This window comes from Haliaeetus albicilla, chromosome 22 (genome assembly GCF_947461875.1).
Source record: "Haliaeetus albicilla chromosome 22, bHalAlb1.1, whole genome shotgun sequence".
NCBI classification, from domain to species: domain Eukaryota; kingdom Metazoa; phylum Chordata; class Aves; order Accipitriformes; family Accipitridae; genus Haliaeetus; species Haliaeetus albicilla.
In genome coordinates, this window is record NC_091504.1 from 7286069 (window position 1) to 7307750 (window position 21682).

At 50.2% G+C, this 21682-nt stretch overlaps 2 protein-coding genes across 3 annotated transcripts; both read right to left on the reverse strand.

Moving 5' to 3' along the window:
* Positions 1-913: 913 nt before the first annotated feature.
* On the reverse strand, positions 914-10816 carry C22H8orf33 (chromosome 22 C8orf33 homolog). The gene is made up of 7 exons (XM_069809553.1): positions 10630-10816; positions 9731-9821; positions 7679-7816; positions 6764-7491; positions 5161-5251; positions 4899-5045; positions 914-4762 (listed from the first exon to the last, which is right to left on the reverse strand). The coding sequence occupies exons 1-7, from the start codon at positions 10636-10638 to the stop codon at positions 4566-4568; spliced, it is 1401 nt and encodes a 466-aa protein (XP_069665654.1). The 5' UTR covers positions 10639-10816; the 3' UTR covers positions 914-4565.
* Positions 10817-11565: 749 nt separating this feature from the next.
* AMDHD2 (amidohydrolase domain containing 2) lies at positions 11566-20026 on the reverse strand. Of its 2 annotated transcripts, XM_069809554.1 has the most exons (11): positions 19628-20023; positions 19029-19165; positions 18194-18333; positions 17767-17821; positions 17117-17329; positions 15880-15968; positions 15390-15534; positions 15011-15118; positions 14229-14297; positions 13678-13779; positions 11566-13307 (listed from the first exon to the last, which is right to left on the reverse strand). In XM_069809554.1, exons 1-11 carry the CDS (start codon positions 19708-19710, stop codon positions 13219-13221), a joined length of 1230 nt encoding a protein of 409 aa, XP_069665655.1. In that variant the 5' UTR covers positions 19711-20023; the 3' UTR covers positions 11566-13218. The 2 variants fall into 2 exon arrangements, with proteins under 2 accessions (XP_069665655.1, XP_069665656.1); XM_069809555.1 differs by lacking the exon at positions 15011-15118 and having other exon boundaries at positions 19628-20026.
* Positions 20027-21682: the final 1656 nt, after the last annotated feature.

Genomic DNA, 21682 nt, shown 5'->3' on the forward strand with positions numbered 1-21682 from the left:
CTTCTGTGATGGTGATGGTGGGACTTCTGATCATGGTGGGCATCCCTTTTCTTGGCTTCTGTGTCAAACAAGATGTGGGTTAGCCTGTCCAGATAGTTCTCCAGCTCTTCCTGGGTGTGCTCCAGTTGTTTGCCAACATTACTGGAGAAAAAGGAAGAGGGTGGTGGCGAGCTTTTGCTTTCCCTCTCCTTCTTGGCCTCTTCCACATGTGGGTTATGCCTCATTAGAAGAAGGACTATGATAAGCAAGATCAGACAGAGATACACGACCCAGACTTCTTCCATCTTGGTGGTGAGATACCAAGGAGCTAGTAGTGCCTGTTGATGTACTCAAAGGGAAGAAAACAGATGGGTCAAATACAGTAGCTGGTCAGCGCTTCCCAGCTGTCAGCATCCACGGGAAGGACTGTTGCCAGTAATCAAATCACTGTGGTAGCTGATGTCAAAGTTCAATTTTCTAAAGCAGTGTGGCTTACAAACCTTCCCGCAGTTCTGAATATGAAAGCAGCACAAACAGTGAGCAGCAAAAAATTTTAAGCAAAGAAAATGAAACAACTTCGTCCTTAGAGTTGAATAACTTCAGCAGAAAGATACAAGATGATCTGTCACAGCTCCATATGATCTTAAAATAGCAGTAGCTTTCCTCTTTTTTTGTTAAGGAACTGCAGGTTCAATGCTTATTACTCTTCAAATAACTTTCCTTCTGTTACAGTGTTCAAATTGTTGTCTTGCTTGAAGTGGTAAGCTTTTCTTCTTTCTAATTCAAAGAAAAGGTAAGTTAGGATTGGGGTTTTCCTCCCCAAAGGAAGATAATAGAATATTTTATCCTTTAGGGGACCTTAGATGCTGAGTCCATAGTCTACCCTCAGCACCCTTAAAAAAAAATTTAAGTGTCAGAAGGGAGTATTAGTCACCTGAGTTACAGATTCAGTAGGACCAATTTGTTGGCTTCCTTCTGTCTTTGCTGGTCTTGGGAGAGGGAGTCCTCGTAGAAGTGGCTGCTGGGACTTGGGAGGTAATTTCAGCTGAACTTTGCGAGGATCCCTTGGAGATCCTTTGTAGGCTGTTCCTCAGTGACTCTGCCCCCTGATTACTCAAAGCAGAAGATGGGCAGCCCAGGGACCAATAAATGCATTTCCACTGACCAAGCCCAAGGGAAGGGATTGGAAGAACTTACCAATTAGTGACCAGCATCCAAGTTAACAGCCAAAATGCAAGAGGGGACGAGCAGCTATCAGGACAGGGCCAGTCTGTGAGGGGGGAGGCTGGCCATCGCCTGCTGTCCCCCCGCCCAAACAGGCTCTGTCTGGAACAGGATTGCATTTCCTAACCTTTGCTAGGGGGATCTTTTTACAGATGAGGGTGCCAAGCCTAAAAGGAACAGAGATCACACCCAGATTTCTGCTGCCTCTGTGTGGAAACATTCTTGGGCTCACTCTGCCACAGAAACAACTCTAAAATTCTTCACTTTGTTCCCAAAAGTGAGACCTTTCCTCTGCTTTGCTACAGTGAATGGTCTGAGAAAAGTTATAGCATTCCCTCATGCCATTACTCACTTTAGAAGTTGATCCTCAGCTTTTACTTTTTCAAGACCAATGCTATTAAGCAAGTTTTGCTCTAGAGGCACTGTTGTACTTCACATCCCCTTTTTGCCTTGACTTTTAACTTATTCCTGAGGTCACAACCATGCTGCAAGATCTTGTAAGCAGTTTGCTGCCTACAAGCCTAGGCCTGGCACTGCTGCACTACATTTAGGCCGGCAGTCACCAGAGAGATACGGTACTACAAATCCAGTCACGCCTTTTGCACCAATCTCAAACGCATGGCACGAAGCTGAGGAGAAAATGCAGAAAGACACAGGCAGGTCAGAACTAAGCTCAATTTTCTACCAAAACTGAGCTACATTTCCTTAATGCAAGAACACTGGAACAGAGAACTCCAAGCAGATGGGAACATCTCCTTTCTCCCTCACTGTTGTACATCATTAATGCCTTAGGGCATGGACCATACCTCCAGCCACATGTATATACAGTAACTAGTAGAGCAAAGCCCTGACCCAAACCGGACACTGCTGTAATAAGAGACATCACTGAAACCCTAAACAGCATTGAAATCCTAAAGAAAGAAATGCTGAAAGGGGACATAATTTTTTCAAAAACGTCATTCAGACTGCATTGTGGCTCCTATAAAGGGGAATGGGCTGATGCAGCAGCAACAGCATTTCCTAACTTCCAAAAACATTGCTTGTTTCCTTTCAAACAAATGATAATGCTTCAAACATTGCAAAGCTTAGGAGCGAAGTAAGGACTGCTGTAATTTCAGATGCAAAATACTATAGAGTTGCCTCTTCAAGACACAATCATTAATGAAGCAACTTGGGCATGTCTGTCAAAAATGCAGGAGGCATCACCTTGACTATGAAAACAGGGAGTGGACACAGAAAGGCAAAAAATGCCTTGTCCAAGATCACACAGCCAATTCGTGGAACTGACCCAGCCAACTCTGGTCTTGCACTCAAGTCCACAGGTCAAGCATGACACTCAGGGCTATGAGTTCATCGTATTGATGAATATTTGCCTCCCGAGTCCTCCAATAACCAAGTGCTGTGAAAGGAATATGGGCTGGCTTTGCAGGTCAGCATTATGTGAAGACCTCTGAAAAACCACAAGAGCCATTCACGTATTAGAATGCATCTTTCCGACCTCTTCGGAGATAAACCAGCTGGATTAGGTTATACCAAATGTCCACCTCACTGGTATCTTTATTTGAATTGTGAATGCCTAACGAATAGTATAAGCACGAGGCAATTATGTAAGAATGCTTCCCAGAATACTCCTGCAGCCTTCCACAGCACAGGATTTTATAACGTTTTAGCAACTCTAGCTTTACCTGAAACACGACAAGGAAAGAAATAACTATTTCCCAGACACAGGCTGCATAACCAGCTAGGAAAGAAAACACCTGTAGTTCCAAGGTCACATACAAGATGCTCTTTAATCTTAGTAAATAGCATGAAAACACTAAAAGTTTGTCAGCAACACAGCTTTTGTAAGTTTCATATAAAATCCTGGAAATCCAAAAAAACCCTGTTTAGTGTCGTTCCATACAGTCAAAGTAACAGCAGTGCTCCTTGGCAAGTAAAAGAATAATCTGCTAACCTACTGATTTCCAGAAGACTTAAAGTCTTCTCTGCATATTTCTCCTCATTAGGTATGCTACCCAGGTTCAGTTTCTCCTTATGCCTACACAGGCATTCTTTAAAATATTTAAAACAAGAAAAATATCACCGCAGATGCAACTGACTGCATCAGAGCTTAGTAATAAAATAACTTTTTTTGTAGCCAACATCAGGTTTTTTGAAGTCTTTCCCAGCAAATGTTTTCCACCATCTCTCAGCTGCTCTCAGTACACCCTGGAATCTGCCTACACTCCCATTTCTCATTTCTCATACAGGATGACTGGACTATAAAAAGGAAGGAAAGCACTGCACCCTAGGGACACCCGATACCATGTTTCCTTTTAAAGGACTTCTGTTCCTTCAGCTTTTTTAGGCTTAGTGGGAAGACTTTCTGCATGAACATAGGAGATAGGTTCAGTGGCTGAAGCAGTATCAAAACACTGGAGACACACACTCAACTGTTCAGAAAGCAAATATTTAATATACATCAAATGCAAGAGAGTCTTTGGGCTCTCACAGTTCATTTCACCACCACCCAAGGTTTGGCATGCAGCTGATTTATCCTCCAAGTCACTGGTGGTTGTAACTGGGCTACTTATAAAGTAAACTTTTTTTAAGAACTGACTATACATCCTTCCTAGCTGGCTAGAACCTGGCTTCAGCAACAAAAATCTTTCCCTGGCTGGAAACAGCTGTCCTTGCATCCCTGCGCTGGATTAAATCAGCATTTGCAGTTCTCTTTTAAGTCTATACCTGTCAATTAAAAGAGATGAATGAGCAAGGATGATTCTCACTCATTTTCCTCCAAGATGCTGAACTCATACTCTCTAGATGGCAGTGATGACACACACTGCCCAGTGCTTTCTGGATACCAGAAGCTGTATTCACACAGACTTATATGGAGTGGAAGCATTCAACTATCCATTATACTTACACTGCTGGATCTTCACAGAAGCTGGATCTTCATTACAAACCATTCCCTTCTGCATGCATCGCTGCCTTATCTGCTATAAAAGGTCTGCTCTGTTTAAAAGCAATAGGAGAATGGGAAAATCTCCTAGTATAAAAGACAGATTCTTAGGTCAATGTCAAGTCTATAGGAAGAAAACCAGATCCTTCCAGACTCTGTGCTGGTCTTTTGCAAATGTGCCTTTCTACAGTGTGAGGACAGAGGATGACTATATAGACTGAGTCTTGGGGTCACATGAGTACTGGGCACATCTGTTTTAAACCTCTAGATAAGGCACTCTGAAAGAGGGACCTTTCTTTAGGAAATACACAGAGATTCTTGCAAAACATCTTCTACTGCACAGCATCTTTCCACAGTTCTTAAGTTTATGGGAAATTTGGCACAGTTTTTAGCCACAGTTTTAGTATAAAAGACTTTCCTACAAGAAATTAAAGCAAAACTTTTCTTGGGAAGTTGTGAATTTGAATGAGCCTGTGTTAAGTGTCCTGGGTGACTCTAAAGGGGATCCTGCAGAACCTTGGCTTTTCCTGCAAGCTCCTGAGCACTTCCGGATGAACCGGCAGTTCTTGTTGCGGATGCTTCCTTTCACTTCCACGATCCTGGCAGATTTCACAGCTTAAAGAGGGGAGAAAAGAGCAACAAGAGATGTTTACTCATCTCATATAGCGAGGTCCCACTCTGCAAAGCAACATGAAGGGCAGGAGTGAAGCCTTTTCTTCTTCTCTTCCCCCACCACGCAAAGTTCTCCTACCCATTTCCATGAGCTTCAGCTCTTTGCACCGCTCCTCCTCCATCTTCTTCCTGTAGTCTCCAAACATGGCTCTCATGAGCTGACGCTTCTTCACCAGTGGAGCCTTGTCATTGCGCAGTGTCTTGATGGCACGGAGAGCCTCCTCGACTAAAGCAGCGCAAAAGACAAACAATGCACAGTTTAAGACCCCCCACTGGCTCTGCCCCTGCATGCCTGCCAACCCTTCCCACAGAGGGGATCTCTCATTTACTTGAATGCTTACCCTGCTTTGGAGTGGATTTCTGTGTCTTCAGGCCAAGTTCCAGCTGTTCTACACACCAGTCCACCTCCTTCCACAGCTGGTCATCTGACTGCTATGCAGCAGGGAGCAAAGTGAGCATGAAGAGACAAGTCATCCAAAAATCAGAGCAGCAGTTGCTACACAGGAAAAAAGGTATCTGCATAAAGTCAGGACTATTCAATATTTCATGTTCTGGTGATCACTTTATAGACTTAATGATGCTTTCCCTGCAGTGTTTTTCATGGGATAAACTTAAAGCACTGGACAAATGTTGAGAAGCAACTCACTGCCTCTATTTGATGGATTTCATATTTGGCTGCCATTCAGATGATGCTGTTTTCTGGAAAGCTGTCCAGGGCCTTTCCTCTGAAAGAAGCTGTGAAATCAACTTACAGATGGGAGGAGTAAGCATTAACAACAAAAACCCCCTACCCCAAACCTGCCCAAAATCAAAAGCAAACAATGGACAAAATTGGAAGCCAAGTCTTGGTGTCTCAGCTCCTCTATGCTTGCTCAACCAGAAATGCATGAGGATGAGGAAGCTGAAGCCCATGAAGATGGAAGAAGCCAAGTCCCACCAAGCAAAGCCAGCTGGCTAACTGAGCAGTGGAAGGGAGAGGGAAACAGGGCTGCACCCTGGGCCTGAAACAATTCTTAACTGTTATGTACACGTAAACACAAAAGCCCTCATGCTGTCTCCTTTTCCTTACAACAGTGTCCTTCCAATGGAAGGACTTTACATCACCTTCAAATCTTTCTAACTTTCTGGTACTCAGCAGTGTTTACTGGTAGGGTTGTTGGTGAAGCAGCACTTTGGATGGAATGCTTCAAGAGGCAGATGAACACTCAGTGCAACTTCCATGTAGAATATTAACAAAAGCAAGTTTTTTGTAATTTTGTATTTCAGTATTGCTCAGCTGGCATTGTTTGTTAATAATAACTACAGCAGTGCTTGAAAGAAAAATAAAATGAAGACTGGGACCTTAGCAGAACATTAGAAAACCTCAGGGTGTGCCTTAATAGTGTGTTTACACATAACTTGCAACTTCAGTTGATTTCTGGGCCATGCCTTACAGTGGGAACCCTCTCAGAAGCACCCTTAAGCTTTGCACCAGACCCTGCTGCAGCCTTGGCTACACCAGGTAGCAGCCCTGCGCCTCAGCTTTGCTATTTGCATTATGTGAGCAATCATCCTACCTGGTAACATGCAAATCAGGGGTACAGTGGCTGGTTCAGCACACACAGATACCAACTTGGCACTGACTGAGGACTGTTACCTCCATTGTTTACTTTTATTTTTTTAAGAAAACATGGCACCCAGCTTGCCAGGATTAGCTGTCAAGTCTAAACATGAAATGTTTCGGCACAAGTCTGAAGCAGACAATGAAGGACCATTAACTTCCTTTCCACTAGTTACGTTCCTCAACCATCTAGCAGGGAAAGAAAACAGCTGCTGTAAGAAATAAGCAGCAATCCCTGTCTTTCAGCTTTCATCTTAAGCCAGTATACTAAGTGTTAAACTATGCAAAGAGATAAAGTTTTTCTTTTGCTCAAGGGTTTATAAATTATGAGATCACATCAATACCTGACAGGTCTCATCCTGGTGGGAATTATCCTTATTTTGACATCTATTAGCTTCTGCCTTTGCCTTCCTGTTGATCTCAGTTTCTTCTTTCTCCTTTTTACTGACAGATGTTTTTTGTTTCTTCTTCTTTTTCTTCTTTTGGGCAGCTCCATCTGCTGCTGACTTCTCTGTCACTGTCTCATCTCCAGGAGCAGTCTCTGGTCGGGGGATCTTTAACGTGACATGGCTTCTATCCTCTTTGGGTGCACTATCTGTAATTGGAGTCAACTCAGGCTCCTGCAAGGCTGAAATCTGTGGCATACCCGCTGACTCAGTAGGCAGTGAATTACCCAGCACTTTGTGATCTGCTGTACGCTCTATATGTTGGCTTGCCGGAACTAAATGAACCAGAGGACAGTCTTCACCTGGGATGGCAAAGTTGAAAGCAAACTTGGGTTCTTGTCCAGAGGCAGCAAAACTCAAGGCTCCATTCCAGTTCTCCTGCTCAGTGGCTCTTACATGGGTTTGTATCTGCTCAGCACCACTGACACTAGGGACTGCTTCCAAAGGTGTATGAGTTGCTTCTGGGTCGATCTCAGAAAGTGTAAAATCAAATCGGAAGCTGTTGTCAGATGTCATGAACCACTTTGGCTTTGCCTCAGAGATTTGGTCAGATTGTCTCCCACATACCACACCATCTGAAGCCTGCCCATTGCTTTGCTGTACTTCCACATCACCAGGTTTCATGTCTAGAAAAGACAAAAAATAATATTTCTATCAATACGCCAGTTCCCTACTATGGGGATGCCACTGCTACTGCAACTCCCTCTGTAAGGTGCTGCCACAGAGTGGCGATCCAATCAAAAGCTGCAGTGTAAGAAATCTACAGAAAAGGATGAAATATCACCATCCCTTGAAGGGACAGTTCAAGCTCACCTGCCTTCTTCATGCTCTTCTGATCCTCAGCCATCTTGAGATGATAATCCCCAAACACATCGTTCATCGCTTGTTGCTTCTTCACAAAAGGAGTCTCACGGGAGCGCAGGACCTTGAGAATGTGCTGTGTCTCCTCTGCTGCACTCAAGAAAAAGACCAAGAGAGACAAGAAACAGGTTATGTTGGGCCTTACAACGTTACTGGGTGGGATGCTGATGACTGGGTCTCCTCTGAACATGTTCTGTGTTCATACAACTTCCAAATAATCCATGACTGGCATTCCATTGAAAGAAAACTCCAAGTGCTTCTAGAAGCTGAAATACCATGAAATGTTCTCAAAAAAAAAAAAAAGTCTTAACTGCTTATTATATACGGTAAGAATCTTACACTGCAGTAAGTGCACTACTAATGGCACAGAAGCTACAGAGGGCTTAACAACCCTTCCCCCAAAGCAACTGACAAATCCAAGAGCCTAGCTCAGTGTCTCTTCTCTGGAAAACTGGAAAAAATCTGACCGAGTAGTGAGCACACCCTGAAAAGCAGGACCCTTGCTTGACTCTCATACAAACCGGCCTGACCACAATAGTAATCCCAATTCTTTGGGTCGGAGCAAATTCTCGAAAAAGCATAGCTGTTCTTCTGCGACAGCCGTCCCCAAAGACCTCAGTTTGGGAACTCCAGAGATACAGTCTCCTAGTGTTTGGCTCACACATTTCAAGCCACAAAAAAGCTTGATGTACTAGGCTAGTATTTTGGAATGGGCACAAACCCATCTCTCTTGGCTGCAGTGCATCTCTCTGGAACTCTCCAAATGAGGCGTATCTTGCAGATCCAACACTGAGAGTCCCATGCTAGGAACAGAGTAACAGCATGCAAGCGCAAAGCAGAATGCTGCAGTGGGGCTGTAGCCACCCACAAAAGTGGGACATATCTTCCTAGCACCTGGGTGTCAGGGTCCTGAGCACATATTTCCCCCTACTTCAAGGTGTTTAGCTGGCTGCATTCAAGGCCTGCTCGCTAGTAAGAGCTGTTAGAAAGAAAGAGCTAGATAATGTTTCAGGGGAATCTCTCCCCTCCCTCACTTATGAGTTATTTTAAGCTGAGGATCTCATGCATGGCACTGCTGCAGCCAGGTACCTCACTGATCCAGACCTTGAATTCCTGGCTAGAGGTTGGATCTGCCTCATCACCAGAGACTTCTCTGGTGATCTGGACTCCAGGCAGAGCCTGGTTACCATCAGCAGTACTGTTCTGCTCTCCTTGGTCAGGTTCTGTGCAAATGGGCCCTTTTCTGGCCAAGTCATTGCCTCTGCTTGCCTTGTCACTGTGCTCAGCTCCTGCCTCCCCTCGAGGAGCAGCCTTCCCCTGCTGCTGCTGGACACTAGGTACCGAGCACAAGATACAGGTGTAAGAAAACTGTCTGATGCTCAAGCATGGTGTGTGGGCACACATTAATCACTGCTACATGCTCAGGTGCACCAGCGAACACTCATCTAGGCATCTTACAAACGGTAGCCACACCCCTCCTCTAAATGTTAAGTACTAGCCGTCAGTAGGAGCAGGATGAGTGTCTTCATATATTTACAAGTTGGACTGACTACATCAAACTGTGATCTTCTGAAAAGTATTTTATAGGATTTTATCTTTCACGTAATTTCTCCCTGGAACAGGAACAATGAAGAACAAGCTTCACAAAAATAAGCCTACTGGTGTTTAAGGGCCAGACACACTGATGCAGAATTTCCTTAAGATTGAAAAACAAAAGCAGAGCTGTAGCAGAACCAAACACAAGCCATTAGATGGGAAAATGAGAGCATGAGAAAGAATACAGAAAACAGGGAGAGAATGAACATCACAGGAATGAAAGATAAAGCTGCTTCCAGACAGACGTTCTTAAGGTTCAATGCTTTATGTTGTTTTGTATTTAGAACAAATCCCATATAACAGAAGATTAGAAAACAGATGGGAGAGAAGAAACACAAAAATGTTCAGGTCTACTAAATCAGAACTGAGGTTGGAATATGGCTGCAGACAGTGGAAGAAGCAACATACCTTGTTTTGGGGTTGGGTTGACGCAAAGGAGGTTTGCTTCCAGCTGTGAAATGCACCACTCCAGCTCATCTTGGAATGTGCCTTTGGGAGCCTTGGACATGGGACGGGGGAAGGCATAATGTTTAAAAAAAGCACAAATCTCTCACCTGTGAAATTGATTCCAAAACTGAGTTTTCTGAAGCCCTCTCCCTCTTATGGGAGATCAGACTAGCAGGTCATAAACCCCTTTTCTGGCTTTACGCTTGAGGTGTGTTTTGTAACTAATCCCATTTATACCATAAATCAACACAGCACAGGGTGGGACACATGCCCTGCCATATTGCCTATTTGAAGGGCACCAAATGAGCCCTTTTCATTACAAAAATTAGAAACTGCTACTCTTACTAGCGGTAAATCACCCACACCTGGCAAGCAAGGACTTCCCACAGGTTGGTTTTTTTTTTTCTTCTCATCTTCCCTTTTTAAAGGCCTCAAATGGAAGATTTCTCATTTTTCCTGAAGCTTATTCTATGGCATAATATGTCTCCACAGCAGGAAATTTCCCTCCAGCGCAGCTCGAGCAATACACAAAATTTATCTTTATGCTAAACACAAGTCCTTAAGACTACCTTTGCTGTATTTTAACCCTGCCCGCCTCCTGCTAAGCAGGTGGAAAGTAAGGCTTAGAAGTCTGCCTGTGAACAAGACAGAAAGTGAAAAAACCTCTTGCCTTAGCAGAATAACGAGGTGACCAGGAATTGGGAAAGGCAGGCACAAGTGCTAGGGAACTCCTTTAAAGAAAACCTGCCGGGAGCGGGGGACGCTGCGGGGAGACGGGTGCCTCGGCAAAGGGCCGGCGGAGCAGGGGGTACCTCAGAACAGAAGGCAGAGGCAGAGAGGAGGCCGAGCAAAGCTCTTACCCGCTCCATGCTGGGCAGTCTCCGCGCCGCCACGGAGAGGAAACCGGGCCCCTCTGCCACCACCCACCTCCGGTCACGGAACAGCCTGTGGACTCCCGGGCACCAACGACTGAGGCCCAGGGCCGGCCTGCCCGCCGCCCCGAGGCCTGAGGCAACCGCCGAGGCCCGGGGGACGAAGGGCGGAAGGGCCCGGCCGCCGTGCACCGCTCAAACGCCTCCCCCCCCCCCCCCGCGGTCCGCCCGCCGCCCCTCCGGCCGCTCCCCGGAGCCCCGCACCTCCGTTCCGCCCGCCGCATGGAGGGGAAAGCGGGGCCCGCCCGGGCCCGCCTCGCCCCTCGGGGCCCCGGCACCCAGCACGGACCCGCCGGCGAGGAACGGGGAAAGGCCCCGCTGTCCGCCGGGGGCGAGGGGCTCGCCCCCGACCGCCACGGGCCACCACGGCCACGGGAGGCAACGGGGGGCGAAGGCCCGGTGAGGTCAACCTGCCTGCCCGGCCCTCCCGTGCCTGCCCTTGCCGAGGCCCGCGCAGGGAGGGCCGGGGGAAGGCCCGGGGTGCCGAGGCACGAAGCCTTCCTCCGAAGCCGGGTGAGCCAAGGCTGGGGACGCCTCGGCGGGAGGCGGCTCAGAGGAGACGAGCTTCCACCTTGGCGGTGCCATCGTCCCCCTCCGAAGCTCACCTCCCTCTCCCCCGAGCCCCACAGGGAGCTGCTGGGCCGCATTTGCACCGCCGGGCCGCTGGCTGTCCGGCTGTGGCCTCCATCCATGGGACCAAATCCCCGGGCACATCAGCGTTATCCCCGTCAAGGCACCGAGGTGCAAGGGCCACAGTGCAGCTGGCAACTGGCATCCCAGGCTGATAGATGCCACAATACACCACCATGGGTAGGTACAGCGTATTTTCAGCAGGCAAAAAAAAGGGTAATACACATACACAGGTATTGTCTAATTCCATTTCTATTTTAGACTTCCTTTTGATTATTTCATTTTGTAAATAAAAAAAAAGTTAGACACCTTGTTTCATATGCATTTTTTTTCCCTTGGATTTTTTTCAACAGCAGTCAAAAGTGCGCCCGCCAAGATCCGTACTGCTGTAGCACGTCACATGTCACAGCACAGTATTTGATGTCTCTTTCAAATGCTTCAAATCGTGGAGGTTATAGTTTCTGCTGACATTGGCAGTTGATGTTAGAAATTCTCCAAGGCTGCCAGTTATTCCAGCAGGGTGCTAAAGTGCTAGGAAAGCACTTCCAAAATGTTGCTGTTAAAGGTTATAAAAAGGTACTGGAAAAATCGGCACACTTCTGCCCCGGCCAGACTTTTGTCTTGCCTTACAACCTCCACCCTTGCTAAGACTTAGCCCTTGTCTAAGCCCTCCCCTCACTACAAAAACCATCTAATTGGTTTGAGGCTTATCAGAGATTGTCTAAGACTTATCGCAAGGCTTTTCTGACTGCGGTACGTTCGAAATCGGCATCAGTCTTCACATAGAAGTGTCCAAGTGTCAGGAAAAGAGCTGACAGTCAAGTATTGGATTAGATAATAATGAGCATGGGAATAATGAGCTATCAGCAACTGTCTTGAAAGGCCAGAATCCCACTGCAGTTCTCTCCCTCAGTCCCTGAGCTGGACCGAGGGCTCGTGAGCCTGTCGCCACCAGTCTGGATGCATCCCCTAAAGCAAAAGCTTCCCGTCTGTGGCCTGAGGAACGCGCAAACCCATCAGACGATGCAAAGGCTCTACTAGGTATGGCTGGGCACAGAGCCTGCAGAACTGATCTAGCCAGAACAAAGGGTTAAGAGGAACATTGCCTTCTGTGGCAGGATGCTGTCCATGTCTCCAGCCGAAACTACATGCTGTGGACTCAATGCCCATGCAGGGAAAAGGCACAAAGGACCAGCAATGCCTCATTTTTCCTGGGTTTGATCTCTGCCCTGAGGATTCATCCCACATGGATTCACAGCCCCACAATGGCACCGAGTTGGCGAGCTGTGACAGCCTTGCTCTGAGGACACACAACAGTGGGACTGCCGGGGGATCAGAACGTGATCCTCAACTTCTGCTGACACAACAGGAACCTTTTAATATGAAGAGCTGCAAGCTGAGCTGGTGGAAGCCGATGTCTAACCAGCCACGGCTGCCTGGGAGCAAGGCAAACGGCAGGCAGAGGGATGGAAATGGCTTGAGCCTGCCTCAGGCACAGGGCAGGTTAGTGTGTGCTGTATAGAACAGTGCAAAGGCTGGGACAGCTTCACACTGCTGTAAGATGGCGACAGGAGCACCTCTATCTGGGGACTCCATGCAGGACGGCTGTAATTCGGGTCACTCCAGGGACTGACAATCCCCCCCAACACAGATCTGCCTGCTTTCCCCACTCCACCAACTGAGCACCAACAAATTTGTTGCAGGCATGGCTGTAACTGGAAGCAGTGGTTGCGCTGGAAAACGCAGCTCTTTGGTATGAGGCTCCTTTAAGGGAGTTGCAGGAAGGAATTAAAAAAAGAAAAAAAAAAAAAAAGAGAAGTGGAGTGGTTACCAAAGCTGCTAACCACAGTGCCAGGGAGCCTCGGAGGGCACCAGGACAGCCCAGCGTCACATGCCTAACGCATCCTGTCTCCAGACTTCCTCCCCTGCGATGTATGTGGCTTGCACATACAGACTGTCATTCAGCATCAGGAAATCTGCATCAGACAAGAGAGAAAGAAGGCAGCTGTCAGATATGGAGCAGCTGAAGCTGTCTGGGAAGAGCTGGGCTCAGTGCGGAAGAACTTCCCCCCACGCCAGAAACAGCAGGAGGGCAGTGCGGTGCCATCCTTGCTATGGCAGCTCTGCTTCATGCTTGGCTGAAATGTGGGGGTCTCTCCAAAGGGCTCAGGAAACACCACCAGCATCCAAGGGAAAAACCACTGGCGCAAAAGCCCAGAGCAAATCCCAGGCAGAGCAAGTCTCCCTGCAGCTCCCACTGAAGCAGGGGATGAAGATGCATTCACAGCAGCCCATGCTTTGCTCCAGCAGCCGGGAGCCCTCACACCATTGTCCCCATACCAGTACCTGCATCAGAGTCGTAATTTAGTGTCCCTTTTTTGTGTTCAATCCCCAGGAGCTGGGCGGGATGCAGAGATGCTGCCTCCAACGCGGTCTCTACCGAGCACCCTTGGACAGAGAAGAAGGGAGACATTAGGGCAGCAAACAGTCCTGTTGCCAGAGCAGCCCAACCCCCCCTGGCTAAGGCAACTGTTAGCCTGGCAGAGACCCGAGCTGGAACACTCTCACCACAGCCAGATGGAGATGGGGAGGGGAAACATCCCTATGGGAGACAGTGGGAAGAGGAGAACTGAACATCTAGGGTATGGGGAGGGGAAAATCATTCACCTTTGTGAGGAAGGAGCAGGAGAGTTCAACTCTCATTAGTGCTGTGGGTTAAAATGAAACCTCCCCTCAAAAAGGTGCTCATCTGAGGCCAGTGCCACTGATGCCAGCGCTTCTCATCATGTCTCAGGCGAGAGGGAACGGTCCCTGGTGGAGTGGACACAGCTGGCAAGAGCGAGACCTCTTCCCGTGTCAACATAGGGAGCAACAGCTTGTGGACAAGGCTTACTTACCTGTGGCTTCTTGGAAGTGTCGCACACACGTGTCCATGGTCGCCACACTACCGCTCAGGGTCTTTGTGCCTGGGAGAGGAACAGGATGGCACTGAGCCAGTCCCACAAGTCAGCAAGGAGAAGTGGGGTGGTGGGAAAGCATAACATGACCAGAAGGGGCAGAAATCCTGGGTTGCACAAGGAGAAAGTTGAAGGGCCCGAAGCCATTGCTGCCGAGTGACAGAATGCTGGCAGTGCAGGGAGAGGTACTGGGTGTCACCCCACAGCTCCACCGTAAGACCAGCTGGACTGGGTGAAACTAGCTCACAACGCAGGCACCTGCTGCCAGAGACAGAGGAAGGGAACAGAGAAAGGAATGATCCTTCTCTGAAATACCTTCCCAGTCTCCAGCTGCCTGCAACTTAGGGAAATTAGTTAGCAAGAAGTGGTAGTGTTACAGTAAAGACAAGGGACAATAAATATCTGTAGATTTCTCTGTCCTTTCTGGCCCCGCTGGAACCTCTGGCATTCATGACACTGGGCAACAAGGTGTTCAAAGGTGTTGCAGACAGCTACAAATTGACAGATACCTCCTCACTCCATGAAGATGGGGCACTTCCCCTCTTTACGAGGTGCCCCATTCTCCCCATGGCCAAGTCACTGCAGATTCATCAGGCACCAAAACCCAAGCGGGTGGCACAAGTGCTGCCTCACACTGATAAGCACTGCAAGGTGTGCTGAGCTCTTCAGGAACAGGCACGAGTGGCAGCACTGTCCCCAGCAATTCAGCCAGAGACAGTTACCTGCAATGTAGGTGTTCAGCCCATCGATCTCCACCACCTGCTGACCCAGCGTGTGCCGACCTGGTGCCAGCCCCATGCCAGCAATTGCATCTGTCACCAGCACCAGGCCTGAGGAATGTAAGGAAAGAGGCTGCGTTAGCTTTGCAGCTGACCTTGCTGCAGCTCCAAGCACTGCGCCACAGTGGCCCTCCCAGAGGGGAGCCAGGGTGTCTCTAGCTGCATTCAACCAAGGCAAGAGGGCTAGTGGATCAGCACACATAGCTATGACCTCTTTCAGACAGTGAGGGCAGTACGCCACAACACTTGCACAAGTGTTTTGTGCGAGATGGCACAGCGCTTGGGATGGCTGGTGACACTGCATGGGCCTGGCATGGCTCACCTTTGGGGTGGGCTCGGTGGGCGATTCGCAGGGCAGCAGGGTTGGTGTGGATGCCGTCAGAGATCATGCCGTAAAAGACCCTCCGCCCAGCAGGAATCTTGTCACTTGTCAGCAGCCCCACGATCCCAGGGTCACGATGGTGGAACTGCCCAAGGGGAGAGAGAACAAGCTGTGGATCATCACTAGGATTTGTGGACTGAGACCCTTCCCGTCAGGGGATGCAGCTGCCATCTCTATCAAACAGTGCCTGGAAGCTGGGTGCTCCGTGCTTTACCAGACAAGTCTGAGCATTTCCTTGAATTTCAAGTCTGCTACAGCCTTGACTCTCTTTTAGATCAGGCAGGAGAAACGTGAAGCCAGAGGTTCAGTGCTGAAACCTCATTGCAAGGCCTGTTATGAAACCAGCTGGGGAGAATATGCATCTGTGGAGAGCAGGAGACAAAGCACCAAAAGCAATACCAGTGCAGGGCAAGTGCCCTCGGCTACTCACCGGCAACATGGCATTGAATAGGTGAGTGATGAAGGTAGCACCGTGCTGCACAGCCTCCTCAGCCTGGGAGAGATTAGCCACCGAGTGACCTGGGAACAAAGACAAATGCATGATTTTTCTGCCCACCCCTCCATTTATTTCCCTACAGGAGTGAAGACGCTCTGTCACTATGACTCTACGCTGATGCCCCACCCTGGGCCAAGGTCTGAGATGCCAGCCTTGGCACAGAGGTGTCTGGTCATGACTGTGAGGGACTCTGGCAGTGCATGTTTCACCTGAACACGTTCACTATTCACATCACAACCGTCACAAATGCTGCCTTGCTCACAGAGAGTTGCCTTCAGGCTAGGCTGGAGGTCCAAATACATGCCTTTCTGCTTTCCTCAGATATTTAAAGGCTTAATAGAGAGGTGTCAAGGGAGTAGAGACAGTGGGGACTTTGCCAAGAAAGAATATGGGGATAAAACTACCCAGAAGGAAAATTCTGTTTCCCCCAACATGCACAGCAGCTCTAATGCTGTGTGGGCAAACTTTGCTTTTCTGTGGTTCTTTGCTTTACATGGCTGTGAGATAAAAGATGCTCTGCTGTATGAATGCCCTTCTCATTTAAGGTTTAATTTCACCCTGAGTAACTCCCCCCTGCCTCTTTTTTTTTAACAAAAAAAAAAAAAAAAAGGATTTCTTTAATGGTCTGAGGCAAAGAAGAATTTGTGAAACAGAGGACAAGAAAAATGCAGCCAGTTTTAAGTCAGTGGCCTGCAAGGCAGTGGAGGGAGGTCTCCTACAGCTCTTCTGGTTGAAACAGAGTTCTCAAAACTCAAGAGTAACCTTTGGAAAATTATTTCACCTGTCAAACAAGGCCTAAAGCAGTTGAACTTCAGAGTTTGAACTTTCCACGTCATCAACCTTCAATTACATCTTTATTCAAGTAACACCGCTATTCTTTCCTGCGTATTTACAGCACCAGATGCTGCCTTGTGTTAAACTGTAGGGGCTTTTCAATCAATATGAAGTTTGGCCCTTACCATACAAAGGATGACAGATTCGCAGCATCAAGTGAGGTCCCCATTTGTGACAGGTCTGTCACCTCCATATAGGCCCGGCAAAAGAAAATCCCACCCCATCCAGTCACACTGAGACACCATTGGAGATGCTACAGCCCCAAGAGAGGGGCTGCCTGGCCCGCGTGGCAGAGGGAAACGGAGTTTCCCTAAGCCTCCTCCGCCCCAGCCCTTACCGAGTGAGACACAGATGCCCCGCTTGGTGAGTTCCTGGATCACCTCACTGCTCCTCTTCATCTCTGGGGCCAGGGTGACTATCCGGACACAGTCCAGGGACCCGTAGGTGGCAAGAAGGTCCTGGAAAGCACCTGCCTCGAAGGTGCGGAGGCAGTGCTCTGGGTGCGCCCCTTTCTTCTCCTTGCTGATGAACGGTCCTTCCAGATGGGCCCCTGCCCAAATAAGAACACAAAGCCATGACCCTTCCTCTCCCCGCCAAGGACCAAAAAACCTGCTGTGCCCACCCTGCTCCAGTCAAGCTCTTGCCATTCTCCTGCAGCAAAACACATGGCTCTGGTAACTCTGAGCACAGCACAGCGGAAGATGCAGTGCTGGCAACTGGCCAAGCCAAGCCACCCCACTGCCGTTACCCTGTGGGGCCCAAAAGGGCTGGAGCGGTGCATGTATGATGGCAGAAACCATGGCAAAGGCCAAGCACAGGTTGAGGGAGAAAGCGGGTCTGTGCCCACCTGTGCATCCCTCCCATCAAGAGAGCTCCAGCCCCCATTTGTGCTGTCCCTACAGTAGCTTCCTTCTCCTTAACAATGAACAAGATAATTGCCTACCTAGAGTAGCACCAGAGAGGACAGTGAGGGACAAAACCACTTACCCAGGATACCTGCTCCGTGGACTCCACCATTTCTTATACTGATCTGAGGGAGAACCTAGAGAAAGGGGTTTGTCAGACATGGCACCCCAGATGGCACCCCAGCGTGCCAAAATAAACCCAAACCTTGGGTCCGGAGAGAGCTTTGTAGCTGGACCACCTGGTAACATCAGCCAAACACAGCCCACAAAGAAAAAGTCAGCTGCAAGCCTGATTGTGCAAAGCTGGTCTGGGAAACATCGCTGTCTCAGTGGTCTAAAGGTTAAGGGCAAGAAATCCAGGGGTAGAGTCCAGCTCCTCATGCCCATGGCTTTTCCGCCAAGGCAGCTATCCCAGTCTCTGTAGGCCCAGCCTTGGCCCTCTCACCTCTTGGTACCAACCTCTCAGCCCTTTATCACCTGGAGGATGAGAGGGGAAGAAAGGCACTTACCTGGTGGTATACAGATGGAGGAGAGGTCACCAGGGTGGGACAGAAGGAGGTCACTCCATGGGACAGGATTTTCTGACTGACCAGGTCAATCCCTGATTTGAAGTCATCTGTAGCCAGGGAAAAGTCCACCCCAAAGCCTCCTGCACCATGAGCAAAGCAGAGATGAAATTGCAGCTTCCCCAGTGGACGTTTTTCCACCCGAAAATGCCAAAGAAACATTTTGCGTGATCAGAGTGAGCCCTTCCATTTGTATGGCACTGACCAGAAGCAAAGGGCTCTTCCAGCACTGCTCCTGTCCTACATTCACAAGGCTCTGCGAGTACAAATCCAGCCAATGCTGTCCTCCTGAAGTGCTTTTCCCCACAGCATCCCAGCATTTTGCAAGCAACAACGTTCTGTTTTGTGCAGGGCAAAACCTGAGGATTCCCCACTGAAGAGGGGATCTGACTTCCAACATAAGCTACCTTAGAACAAGCCCCTCTCGACCCTCAGGAAAGAGCTATAGCAGGTAATGTTTGTTCCCATGAGAAGTCCTGCTCTGTCCTCCCGGCATCATGGAACATCCCTGTGCAGGGGCAGGATAAAATGTTGATAAAAATGAGGTTAAGAGGAAAGCTGGGCTGAAAACCCCACCGAGCCAAAGGGGATCAGTTATGTGACAGCAGCAACCACTGGCAAAATTGTTCTTTATCGTTAGTTCGGTGACTCACATCTCCCTTGAGCAGCTGAAATGCATTTGGTCATGGGCAGTATGCACACAGCAGGGTTTGAAGGTCTGGGATGGACAAACCTGGGACTCCCCGCTCCCCTGCGAGCGCACATGGCTTCACCGTACCATTGATCTGGACGTCGATGAAGCCCGGGGTGATGATGCTGTCCTTGCAGTCCAGCTGGATGTCAGCAGAGCCCTTCTCATCAAAGAAGAGTTTCTCCGGGTTGAGGATCTTCCCGTCTCGCACCCACAGGTCCTCCCTGAAGGGACAGTTACACACTCACCAAGCTCCAGTGCCATCTGCGGTGGAGCACATGGGAGCGTGGCCGTGGCCCCAGTGATAGAGGTGGCCTCGGGCAGAACAGACCCCACCAGCACCCTCCAGCCATGGGCTCTCCAATGTCTACTAGGGCAAAGCTGCTCTTCCAGCAGCGACCCCTCTCTGCCTGGCCTCTGGCCTTACAAAATTCACGGGAACGGGGTTTTCACGGGCTGCCCGTCAGAGGAGGCAAACGAAAGACGAGGGGAGCAGAGAGGGGCTGTAGTACTTCACACACGCCTCGTCTCCTTCAGGGAGGGACGAGGGGACGGTGGGAGCGCAGGGGGCGAGAGCCAACAGCTGATGCACTGGGGGACCTGGGGACAGTCGCTCCAGGTTCCAGGTCAGCTCTGCAGCCCGGCCGTGAGCCCCGGCACCCCCCGGCACTCCCGGCAGCCCTCACCTCTGGAGCTGGTGGCTCCTCAGGATGCGGCAGTTGGTGAACTGGACGATGGGCGCGTCCGAGACGGATTTGTTGGACGGCATGGTGGGGCCGCGGGAGCCGGCGGGAACGGGGCACCCAGCCGGTGACCGGCGTCAGGGGCACGGGGCAGGGACCAGGGGTGGCGGAGCGGGGCAAGGCCGCGGCTCCGGTGCGAGCGGCTGCCGCGGGAACGGGGAGCCGGTGAGGGGCGGAGGGGCCGGAGCACCGCCCCGGGGGCAGGCGGCGGGTAGGCCGCCGCCCCTCCCCGGGGCTCCGGGCCGACGCTATGAGGAAAAGGCCCCGCCGCGGGACCCGTTCAGGGCCGGACCCGGTGCGGCCCCCCCCGCCCTCCGCGGAGCAGCGGCGGGGACCGGGACGCCCGGGGGCGGAGCCGGAATGCGGGGGCGGGACCGGGGGCGGGGCGCGGAGCGGAGCGAAGCGAACGCCGGCCTTACCCCGCAGCGCCGCTCGTTCCCAGTCACGTGAGCCCGCTCAGCTGACGCGCCAGGATTCCCCACCCGCCCCGCCGCACGTGACCGTCCCGCCGCACGTGACCGTCCCGCAAAGAGCCGCCATCATGGGAAGGGCACCGCCATCTTGAGGAGGTCGGCGGCTCCGCAGAGGCTGCCGGGCTGAGGGGAGGGGGCCGGCTCCGCGGCCACGCCCTTGCTTTGAAAGCCGGTGGCGAAGGAGAACCGGCGGTGGCGGAGCTCACGGCCACCGCTGTCCTTGGCCCTGGCTCCCCCTTCGGGCCTGGGGGTCTCCTGCCGGCCCACGCAGGCCGCTGGGCCTGTGGTCTGGCATTGTCGCCGGCACGGTGTCGGAGGTGGCTGTGGGGACGACACCGCAGAGAGATGCCTGCTCTTGCCCGGGAAGCCAGGGAGGGTGGCAGGTCCCCCCCGCGCCCTGCAGGCCTGGGGTCTCGCTCAGCCCCTGGCCTGCTGCCCTCCCTCCTTTCAGGGAGTGTCTCAGGGGATTTACTCTCTGTATCTGGTTTAAGAGCATTAACAGACACTAAGCATTAATAGAAATGAATAATGTTCCCTATTGGAGCCTCTAAAGGGGCTGGCAGCAATATGTGCTGGTGTTCCGCTGCGGCGTGTTAATGCGGAGCTCATGAAATGCTCTTGAAAAGGTCTGGTACCAGTGGGGAGTGACGCATATCCTAAGGGAACACATCTTACCCAGGGAAACTCCAGACCTAGCGAGCTCAGGAAAGCTGGAGAGGGGTGGGGAAGAGCTGCTGCGCTGACCATGCAGGTGTCAACATCTGCTCGTCACAACCACCTTCTTCTTGCCAGTCTGCACACACCTCCTGCTGCCTCTTGCCTTATGCTCTGATGAGAAATGTTTGGGGCAGAATCTTTTTCCACTGTGTCCACTGACTCCAAACTGGAGCTCCTCAGTGCAGGTGGTCTAGAGCATCATCACTCAAGAACCATTACTCAGCCCCAGGACAGACTAGAGTAAGCTCAAGCCACCTTTGCCTTCACAAGTTCACTATTACCCAGCATCTTCCAGCCAAGGATTCTGCAGTCCTTAGTGAGCCATGATGCAGCTCTTGTACAGGCACTGTCACCGCTAGCTGGGCAGCCATGTCACATGCCAACAGGTGAATGCCTTTGTGGAAGAAAATGTTAACTGCAGAGTATTACTTTTTATCAGACAAACCTGAAACGCCTGAGAGGTCAGGGAAGATGAATTAGTCGTTCCTAATGTTGTGTGAAACTTAACTTCTCCTTGTTGTGAGAAACTTAATGTCTCAAACACTGTGGTGGGGCAAGTTCTGTCCAGCCCAGGTCGTGACACTTTAAAGTCTGTGAATTTTTGAGTAAGTAAGCTTGGCTTGAACAGCCACAGTGGACTTGTTCCTCTTTGGGCAATGATTCTGCCTGGATGAACCGCTCTGCTCACTTTGTGGCACACTGCACGTGCACGGGACAGCACGCACGCGGTACCGTGAGGGGCCAGCGGGCTACATCCACTGTGCAAGGAAGCAACTCTGCAGGCCTTACTTCACCTGACTCATCATTA

Bases quoted from the DNA above. Each gene is read 5' to 3' on its own strand.
- AMDHD2 (XM_069809554.1), bottom strand. From the start codon at position 19,710: ATGCCGTCCAACAAATCCGTCTCGGACGCGCCCATCGTCCAGTTCACC. The intron at 15,969-17,116 runs GTAAGGGCTGGG...CTTTGTTCCCAG, and splicing joins GGGCATCTGTGTCTCACTCG to GTCACTCGGTGGCTAATCTC. The intron at 14,298-15,010 runs GTAACTGTCTCT...TTCCTCTCCCAG, and splicing joins GCTGAACACCTACATTGCAG to GCACAAAGACCCTGAGCGGT.
- C22H8orf33 (XM_069809553.1), bottom strand. The intron at 7,817-9,730 runs GTATGTTGCTTC...TCTTGAGTGCAG, and splicing joins CAACCCAACCCCAAAACAAG to CAGAGGAGACACAGCACATT. The intron at 5,252-6,763 runs GTATTGATGTGA...CCTGCTGCATAG, and splicing joins ACCAGGATGAGACCTGTCAG to CAGTCAGATGACCAGCTGTG.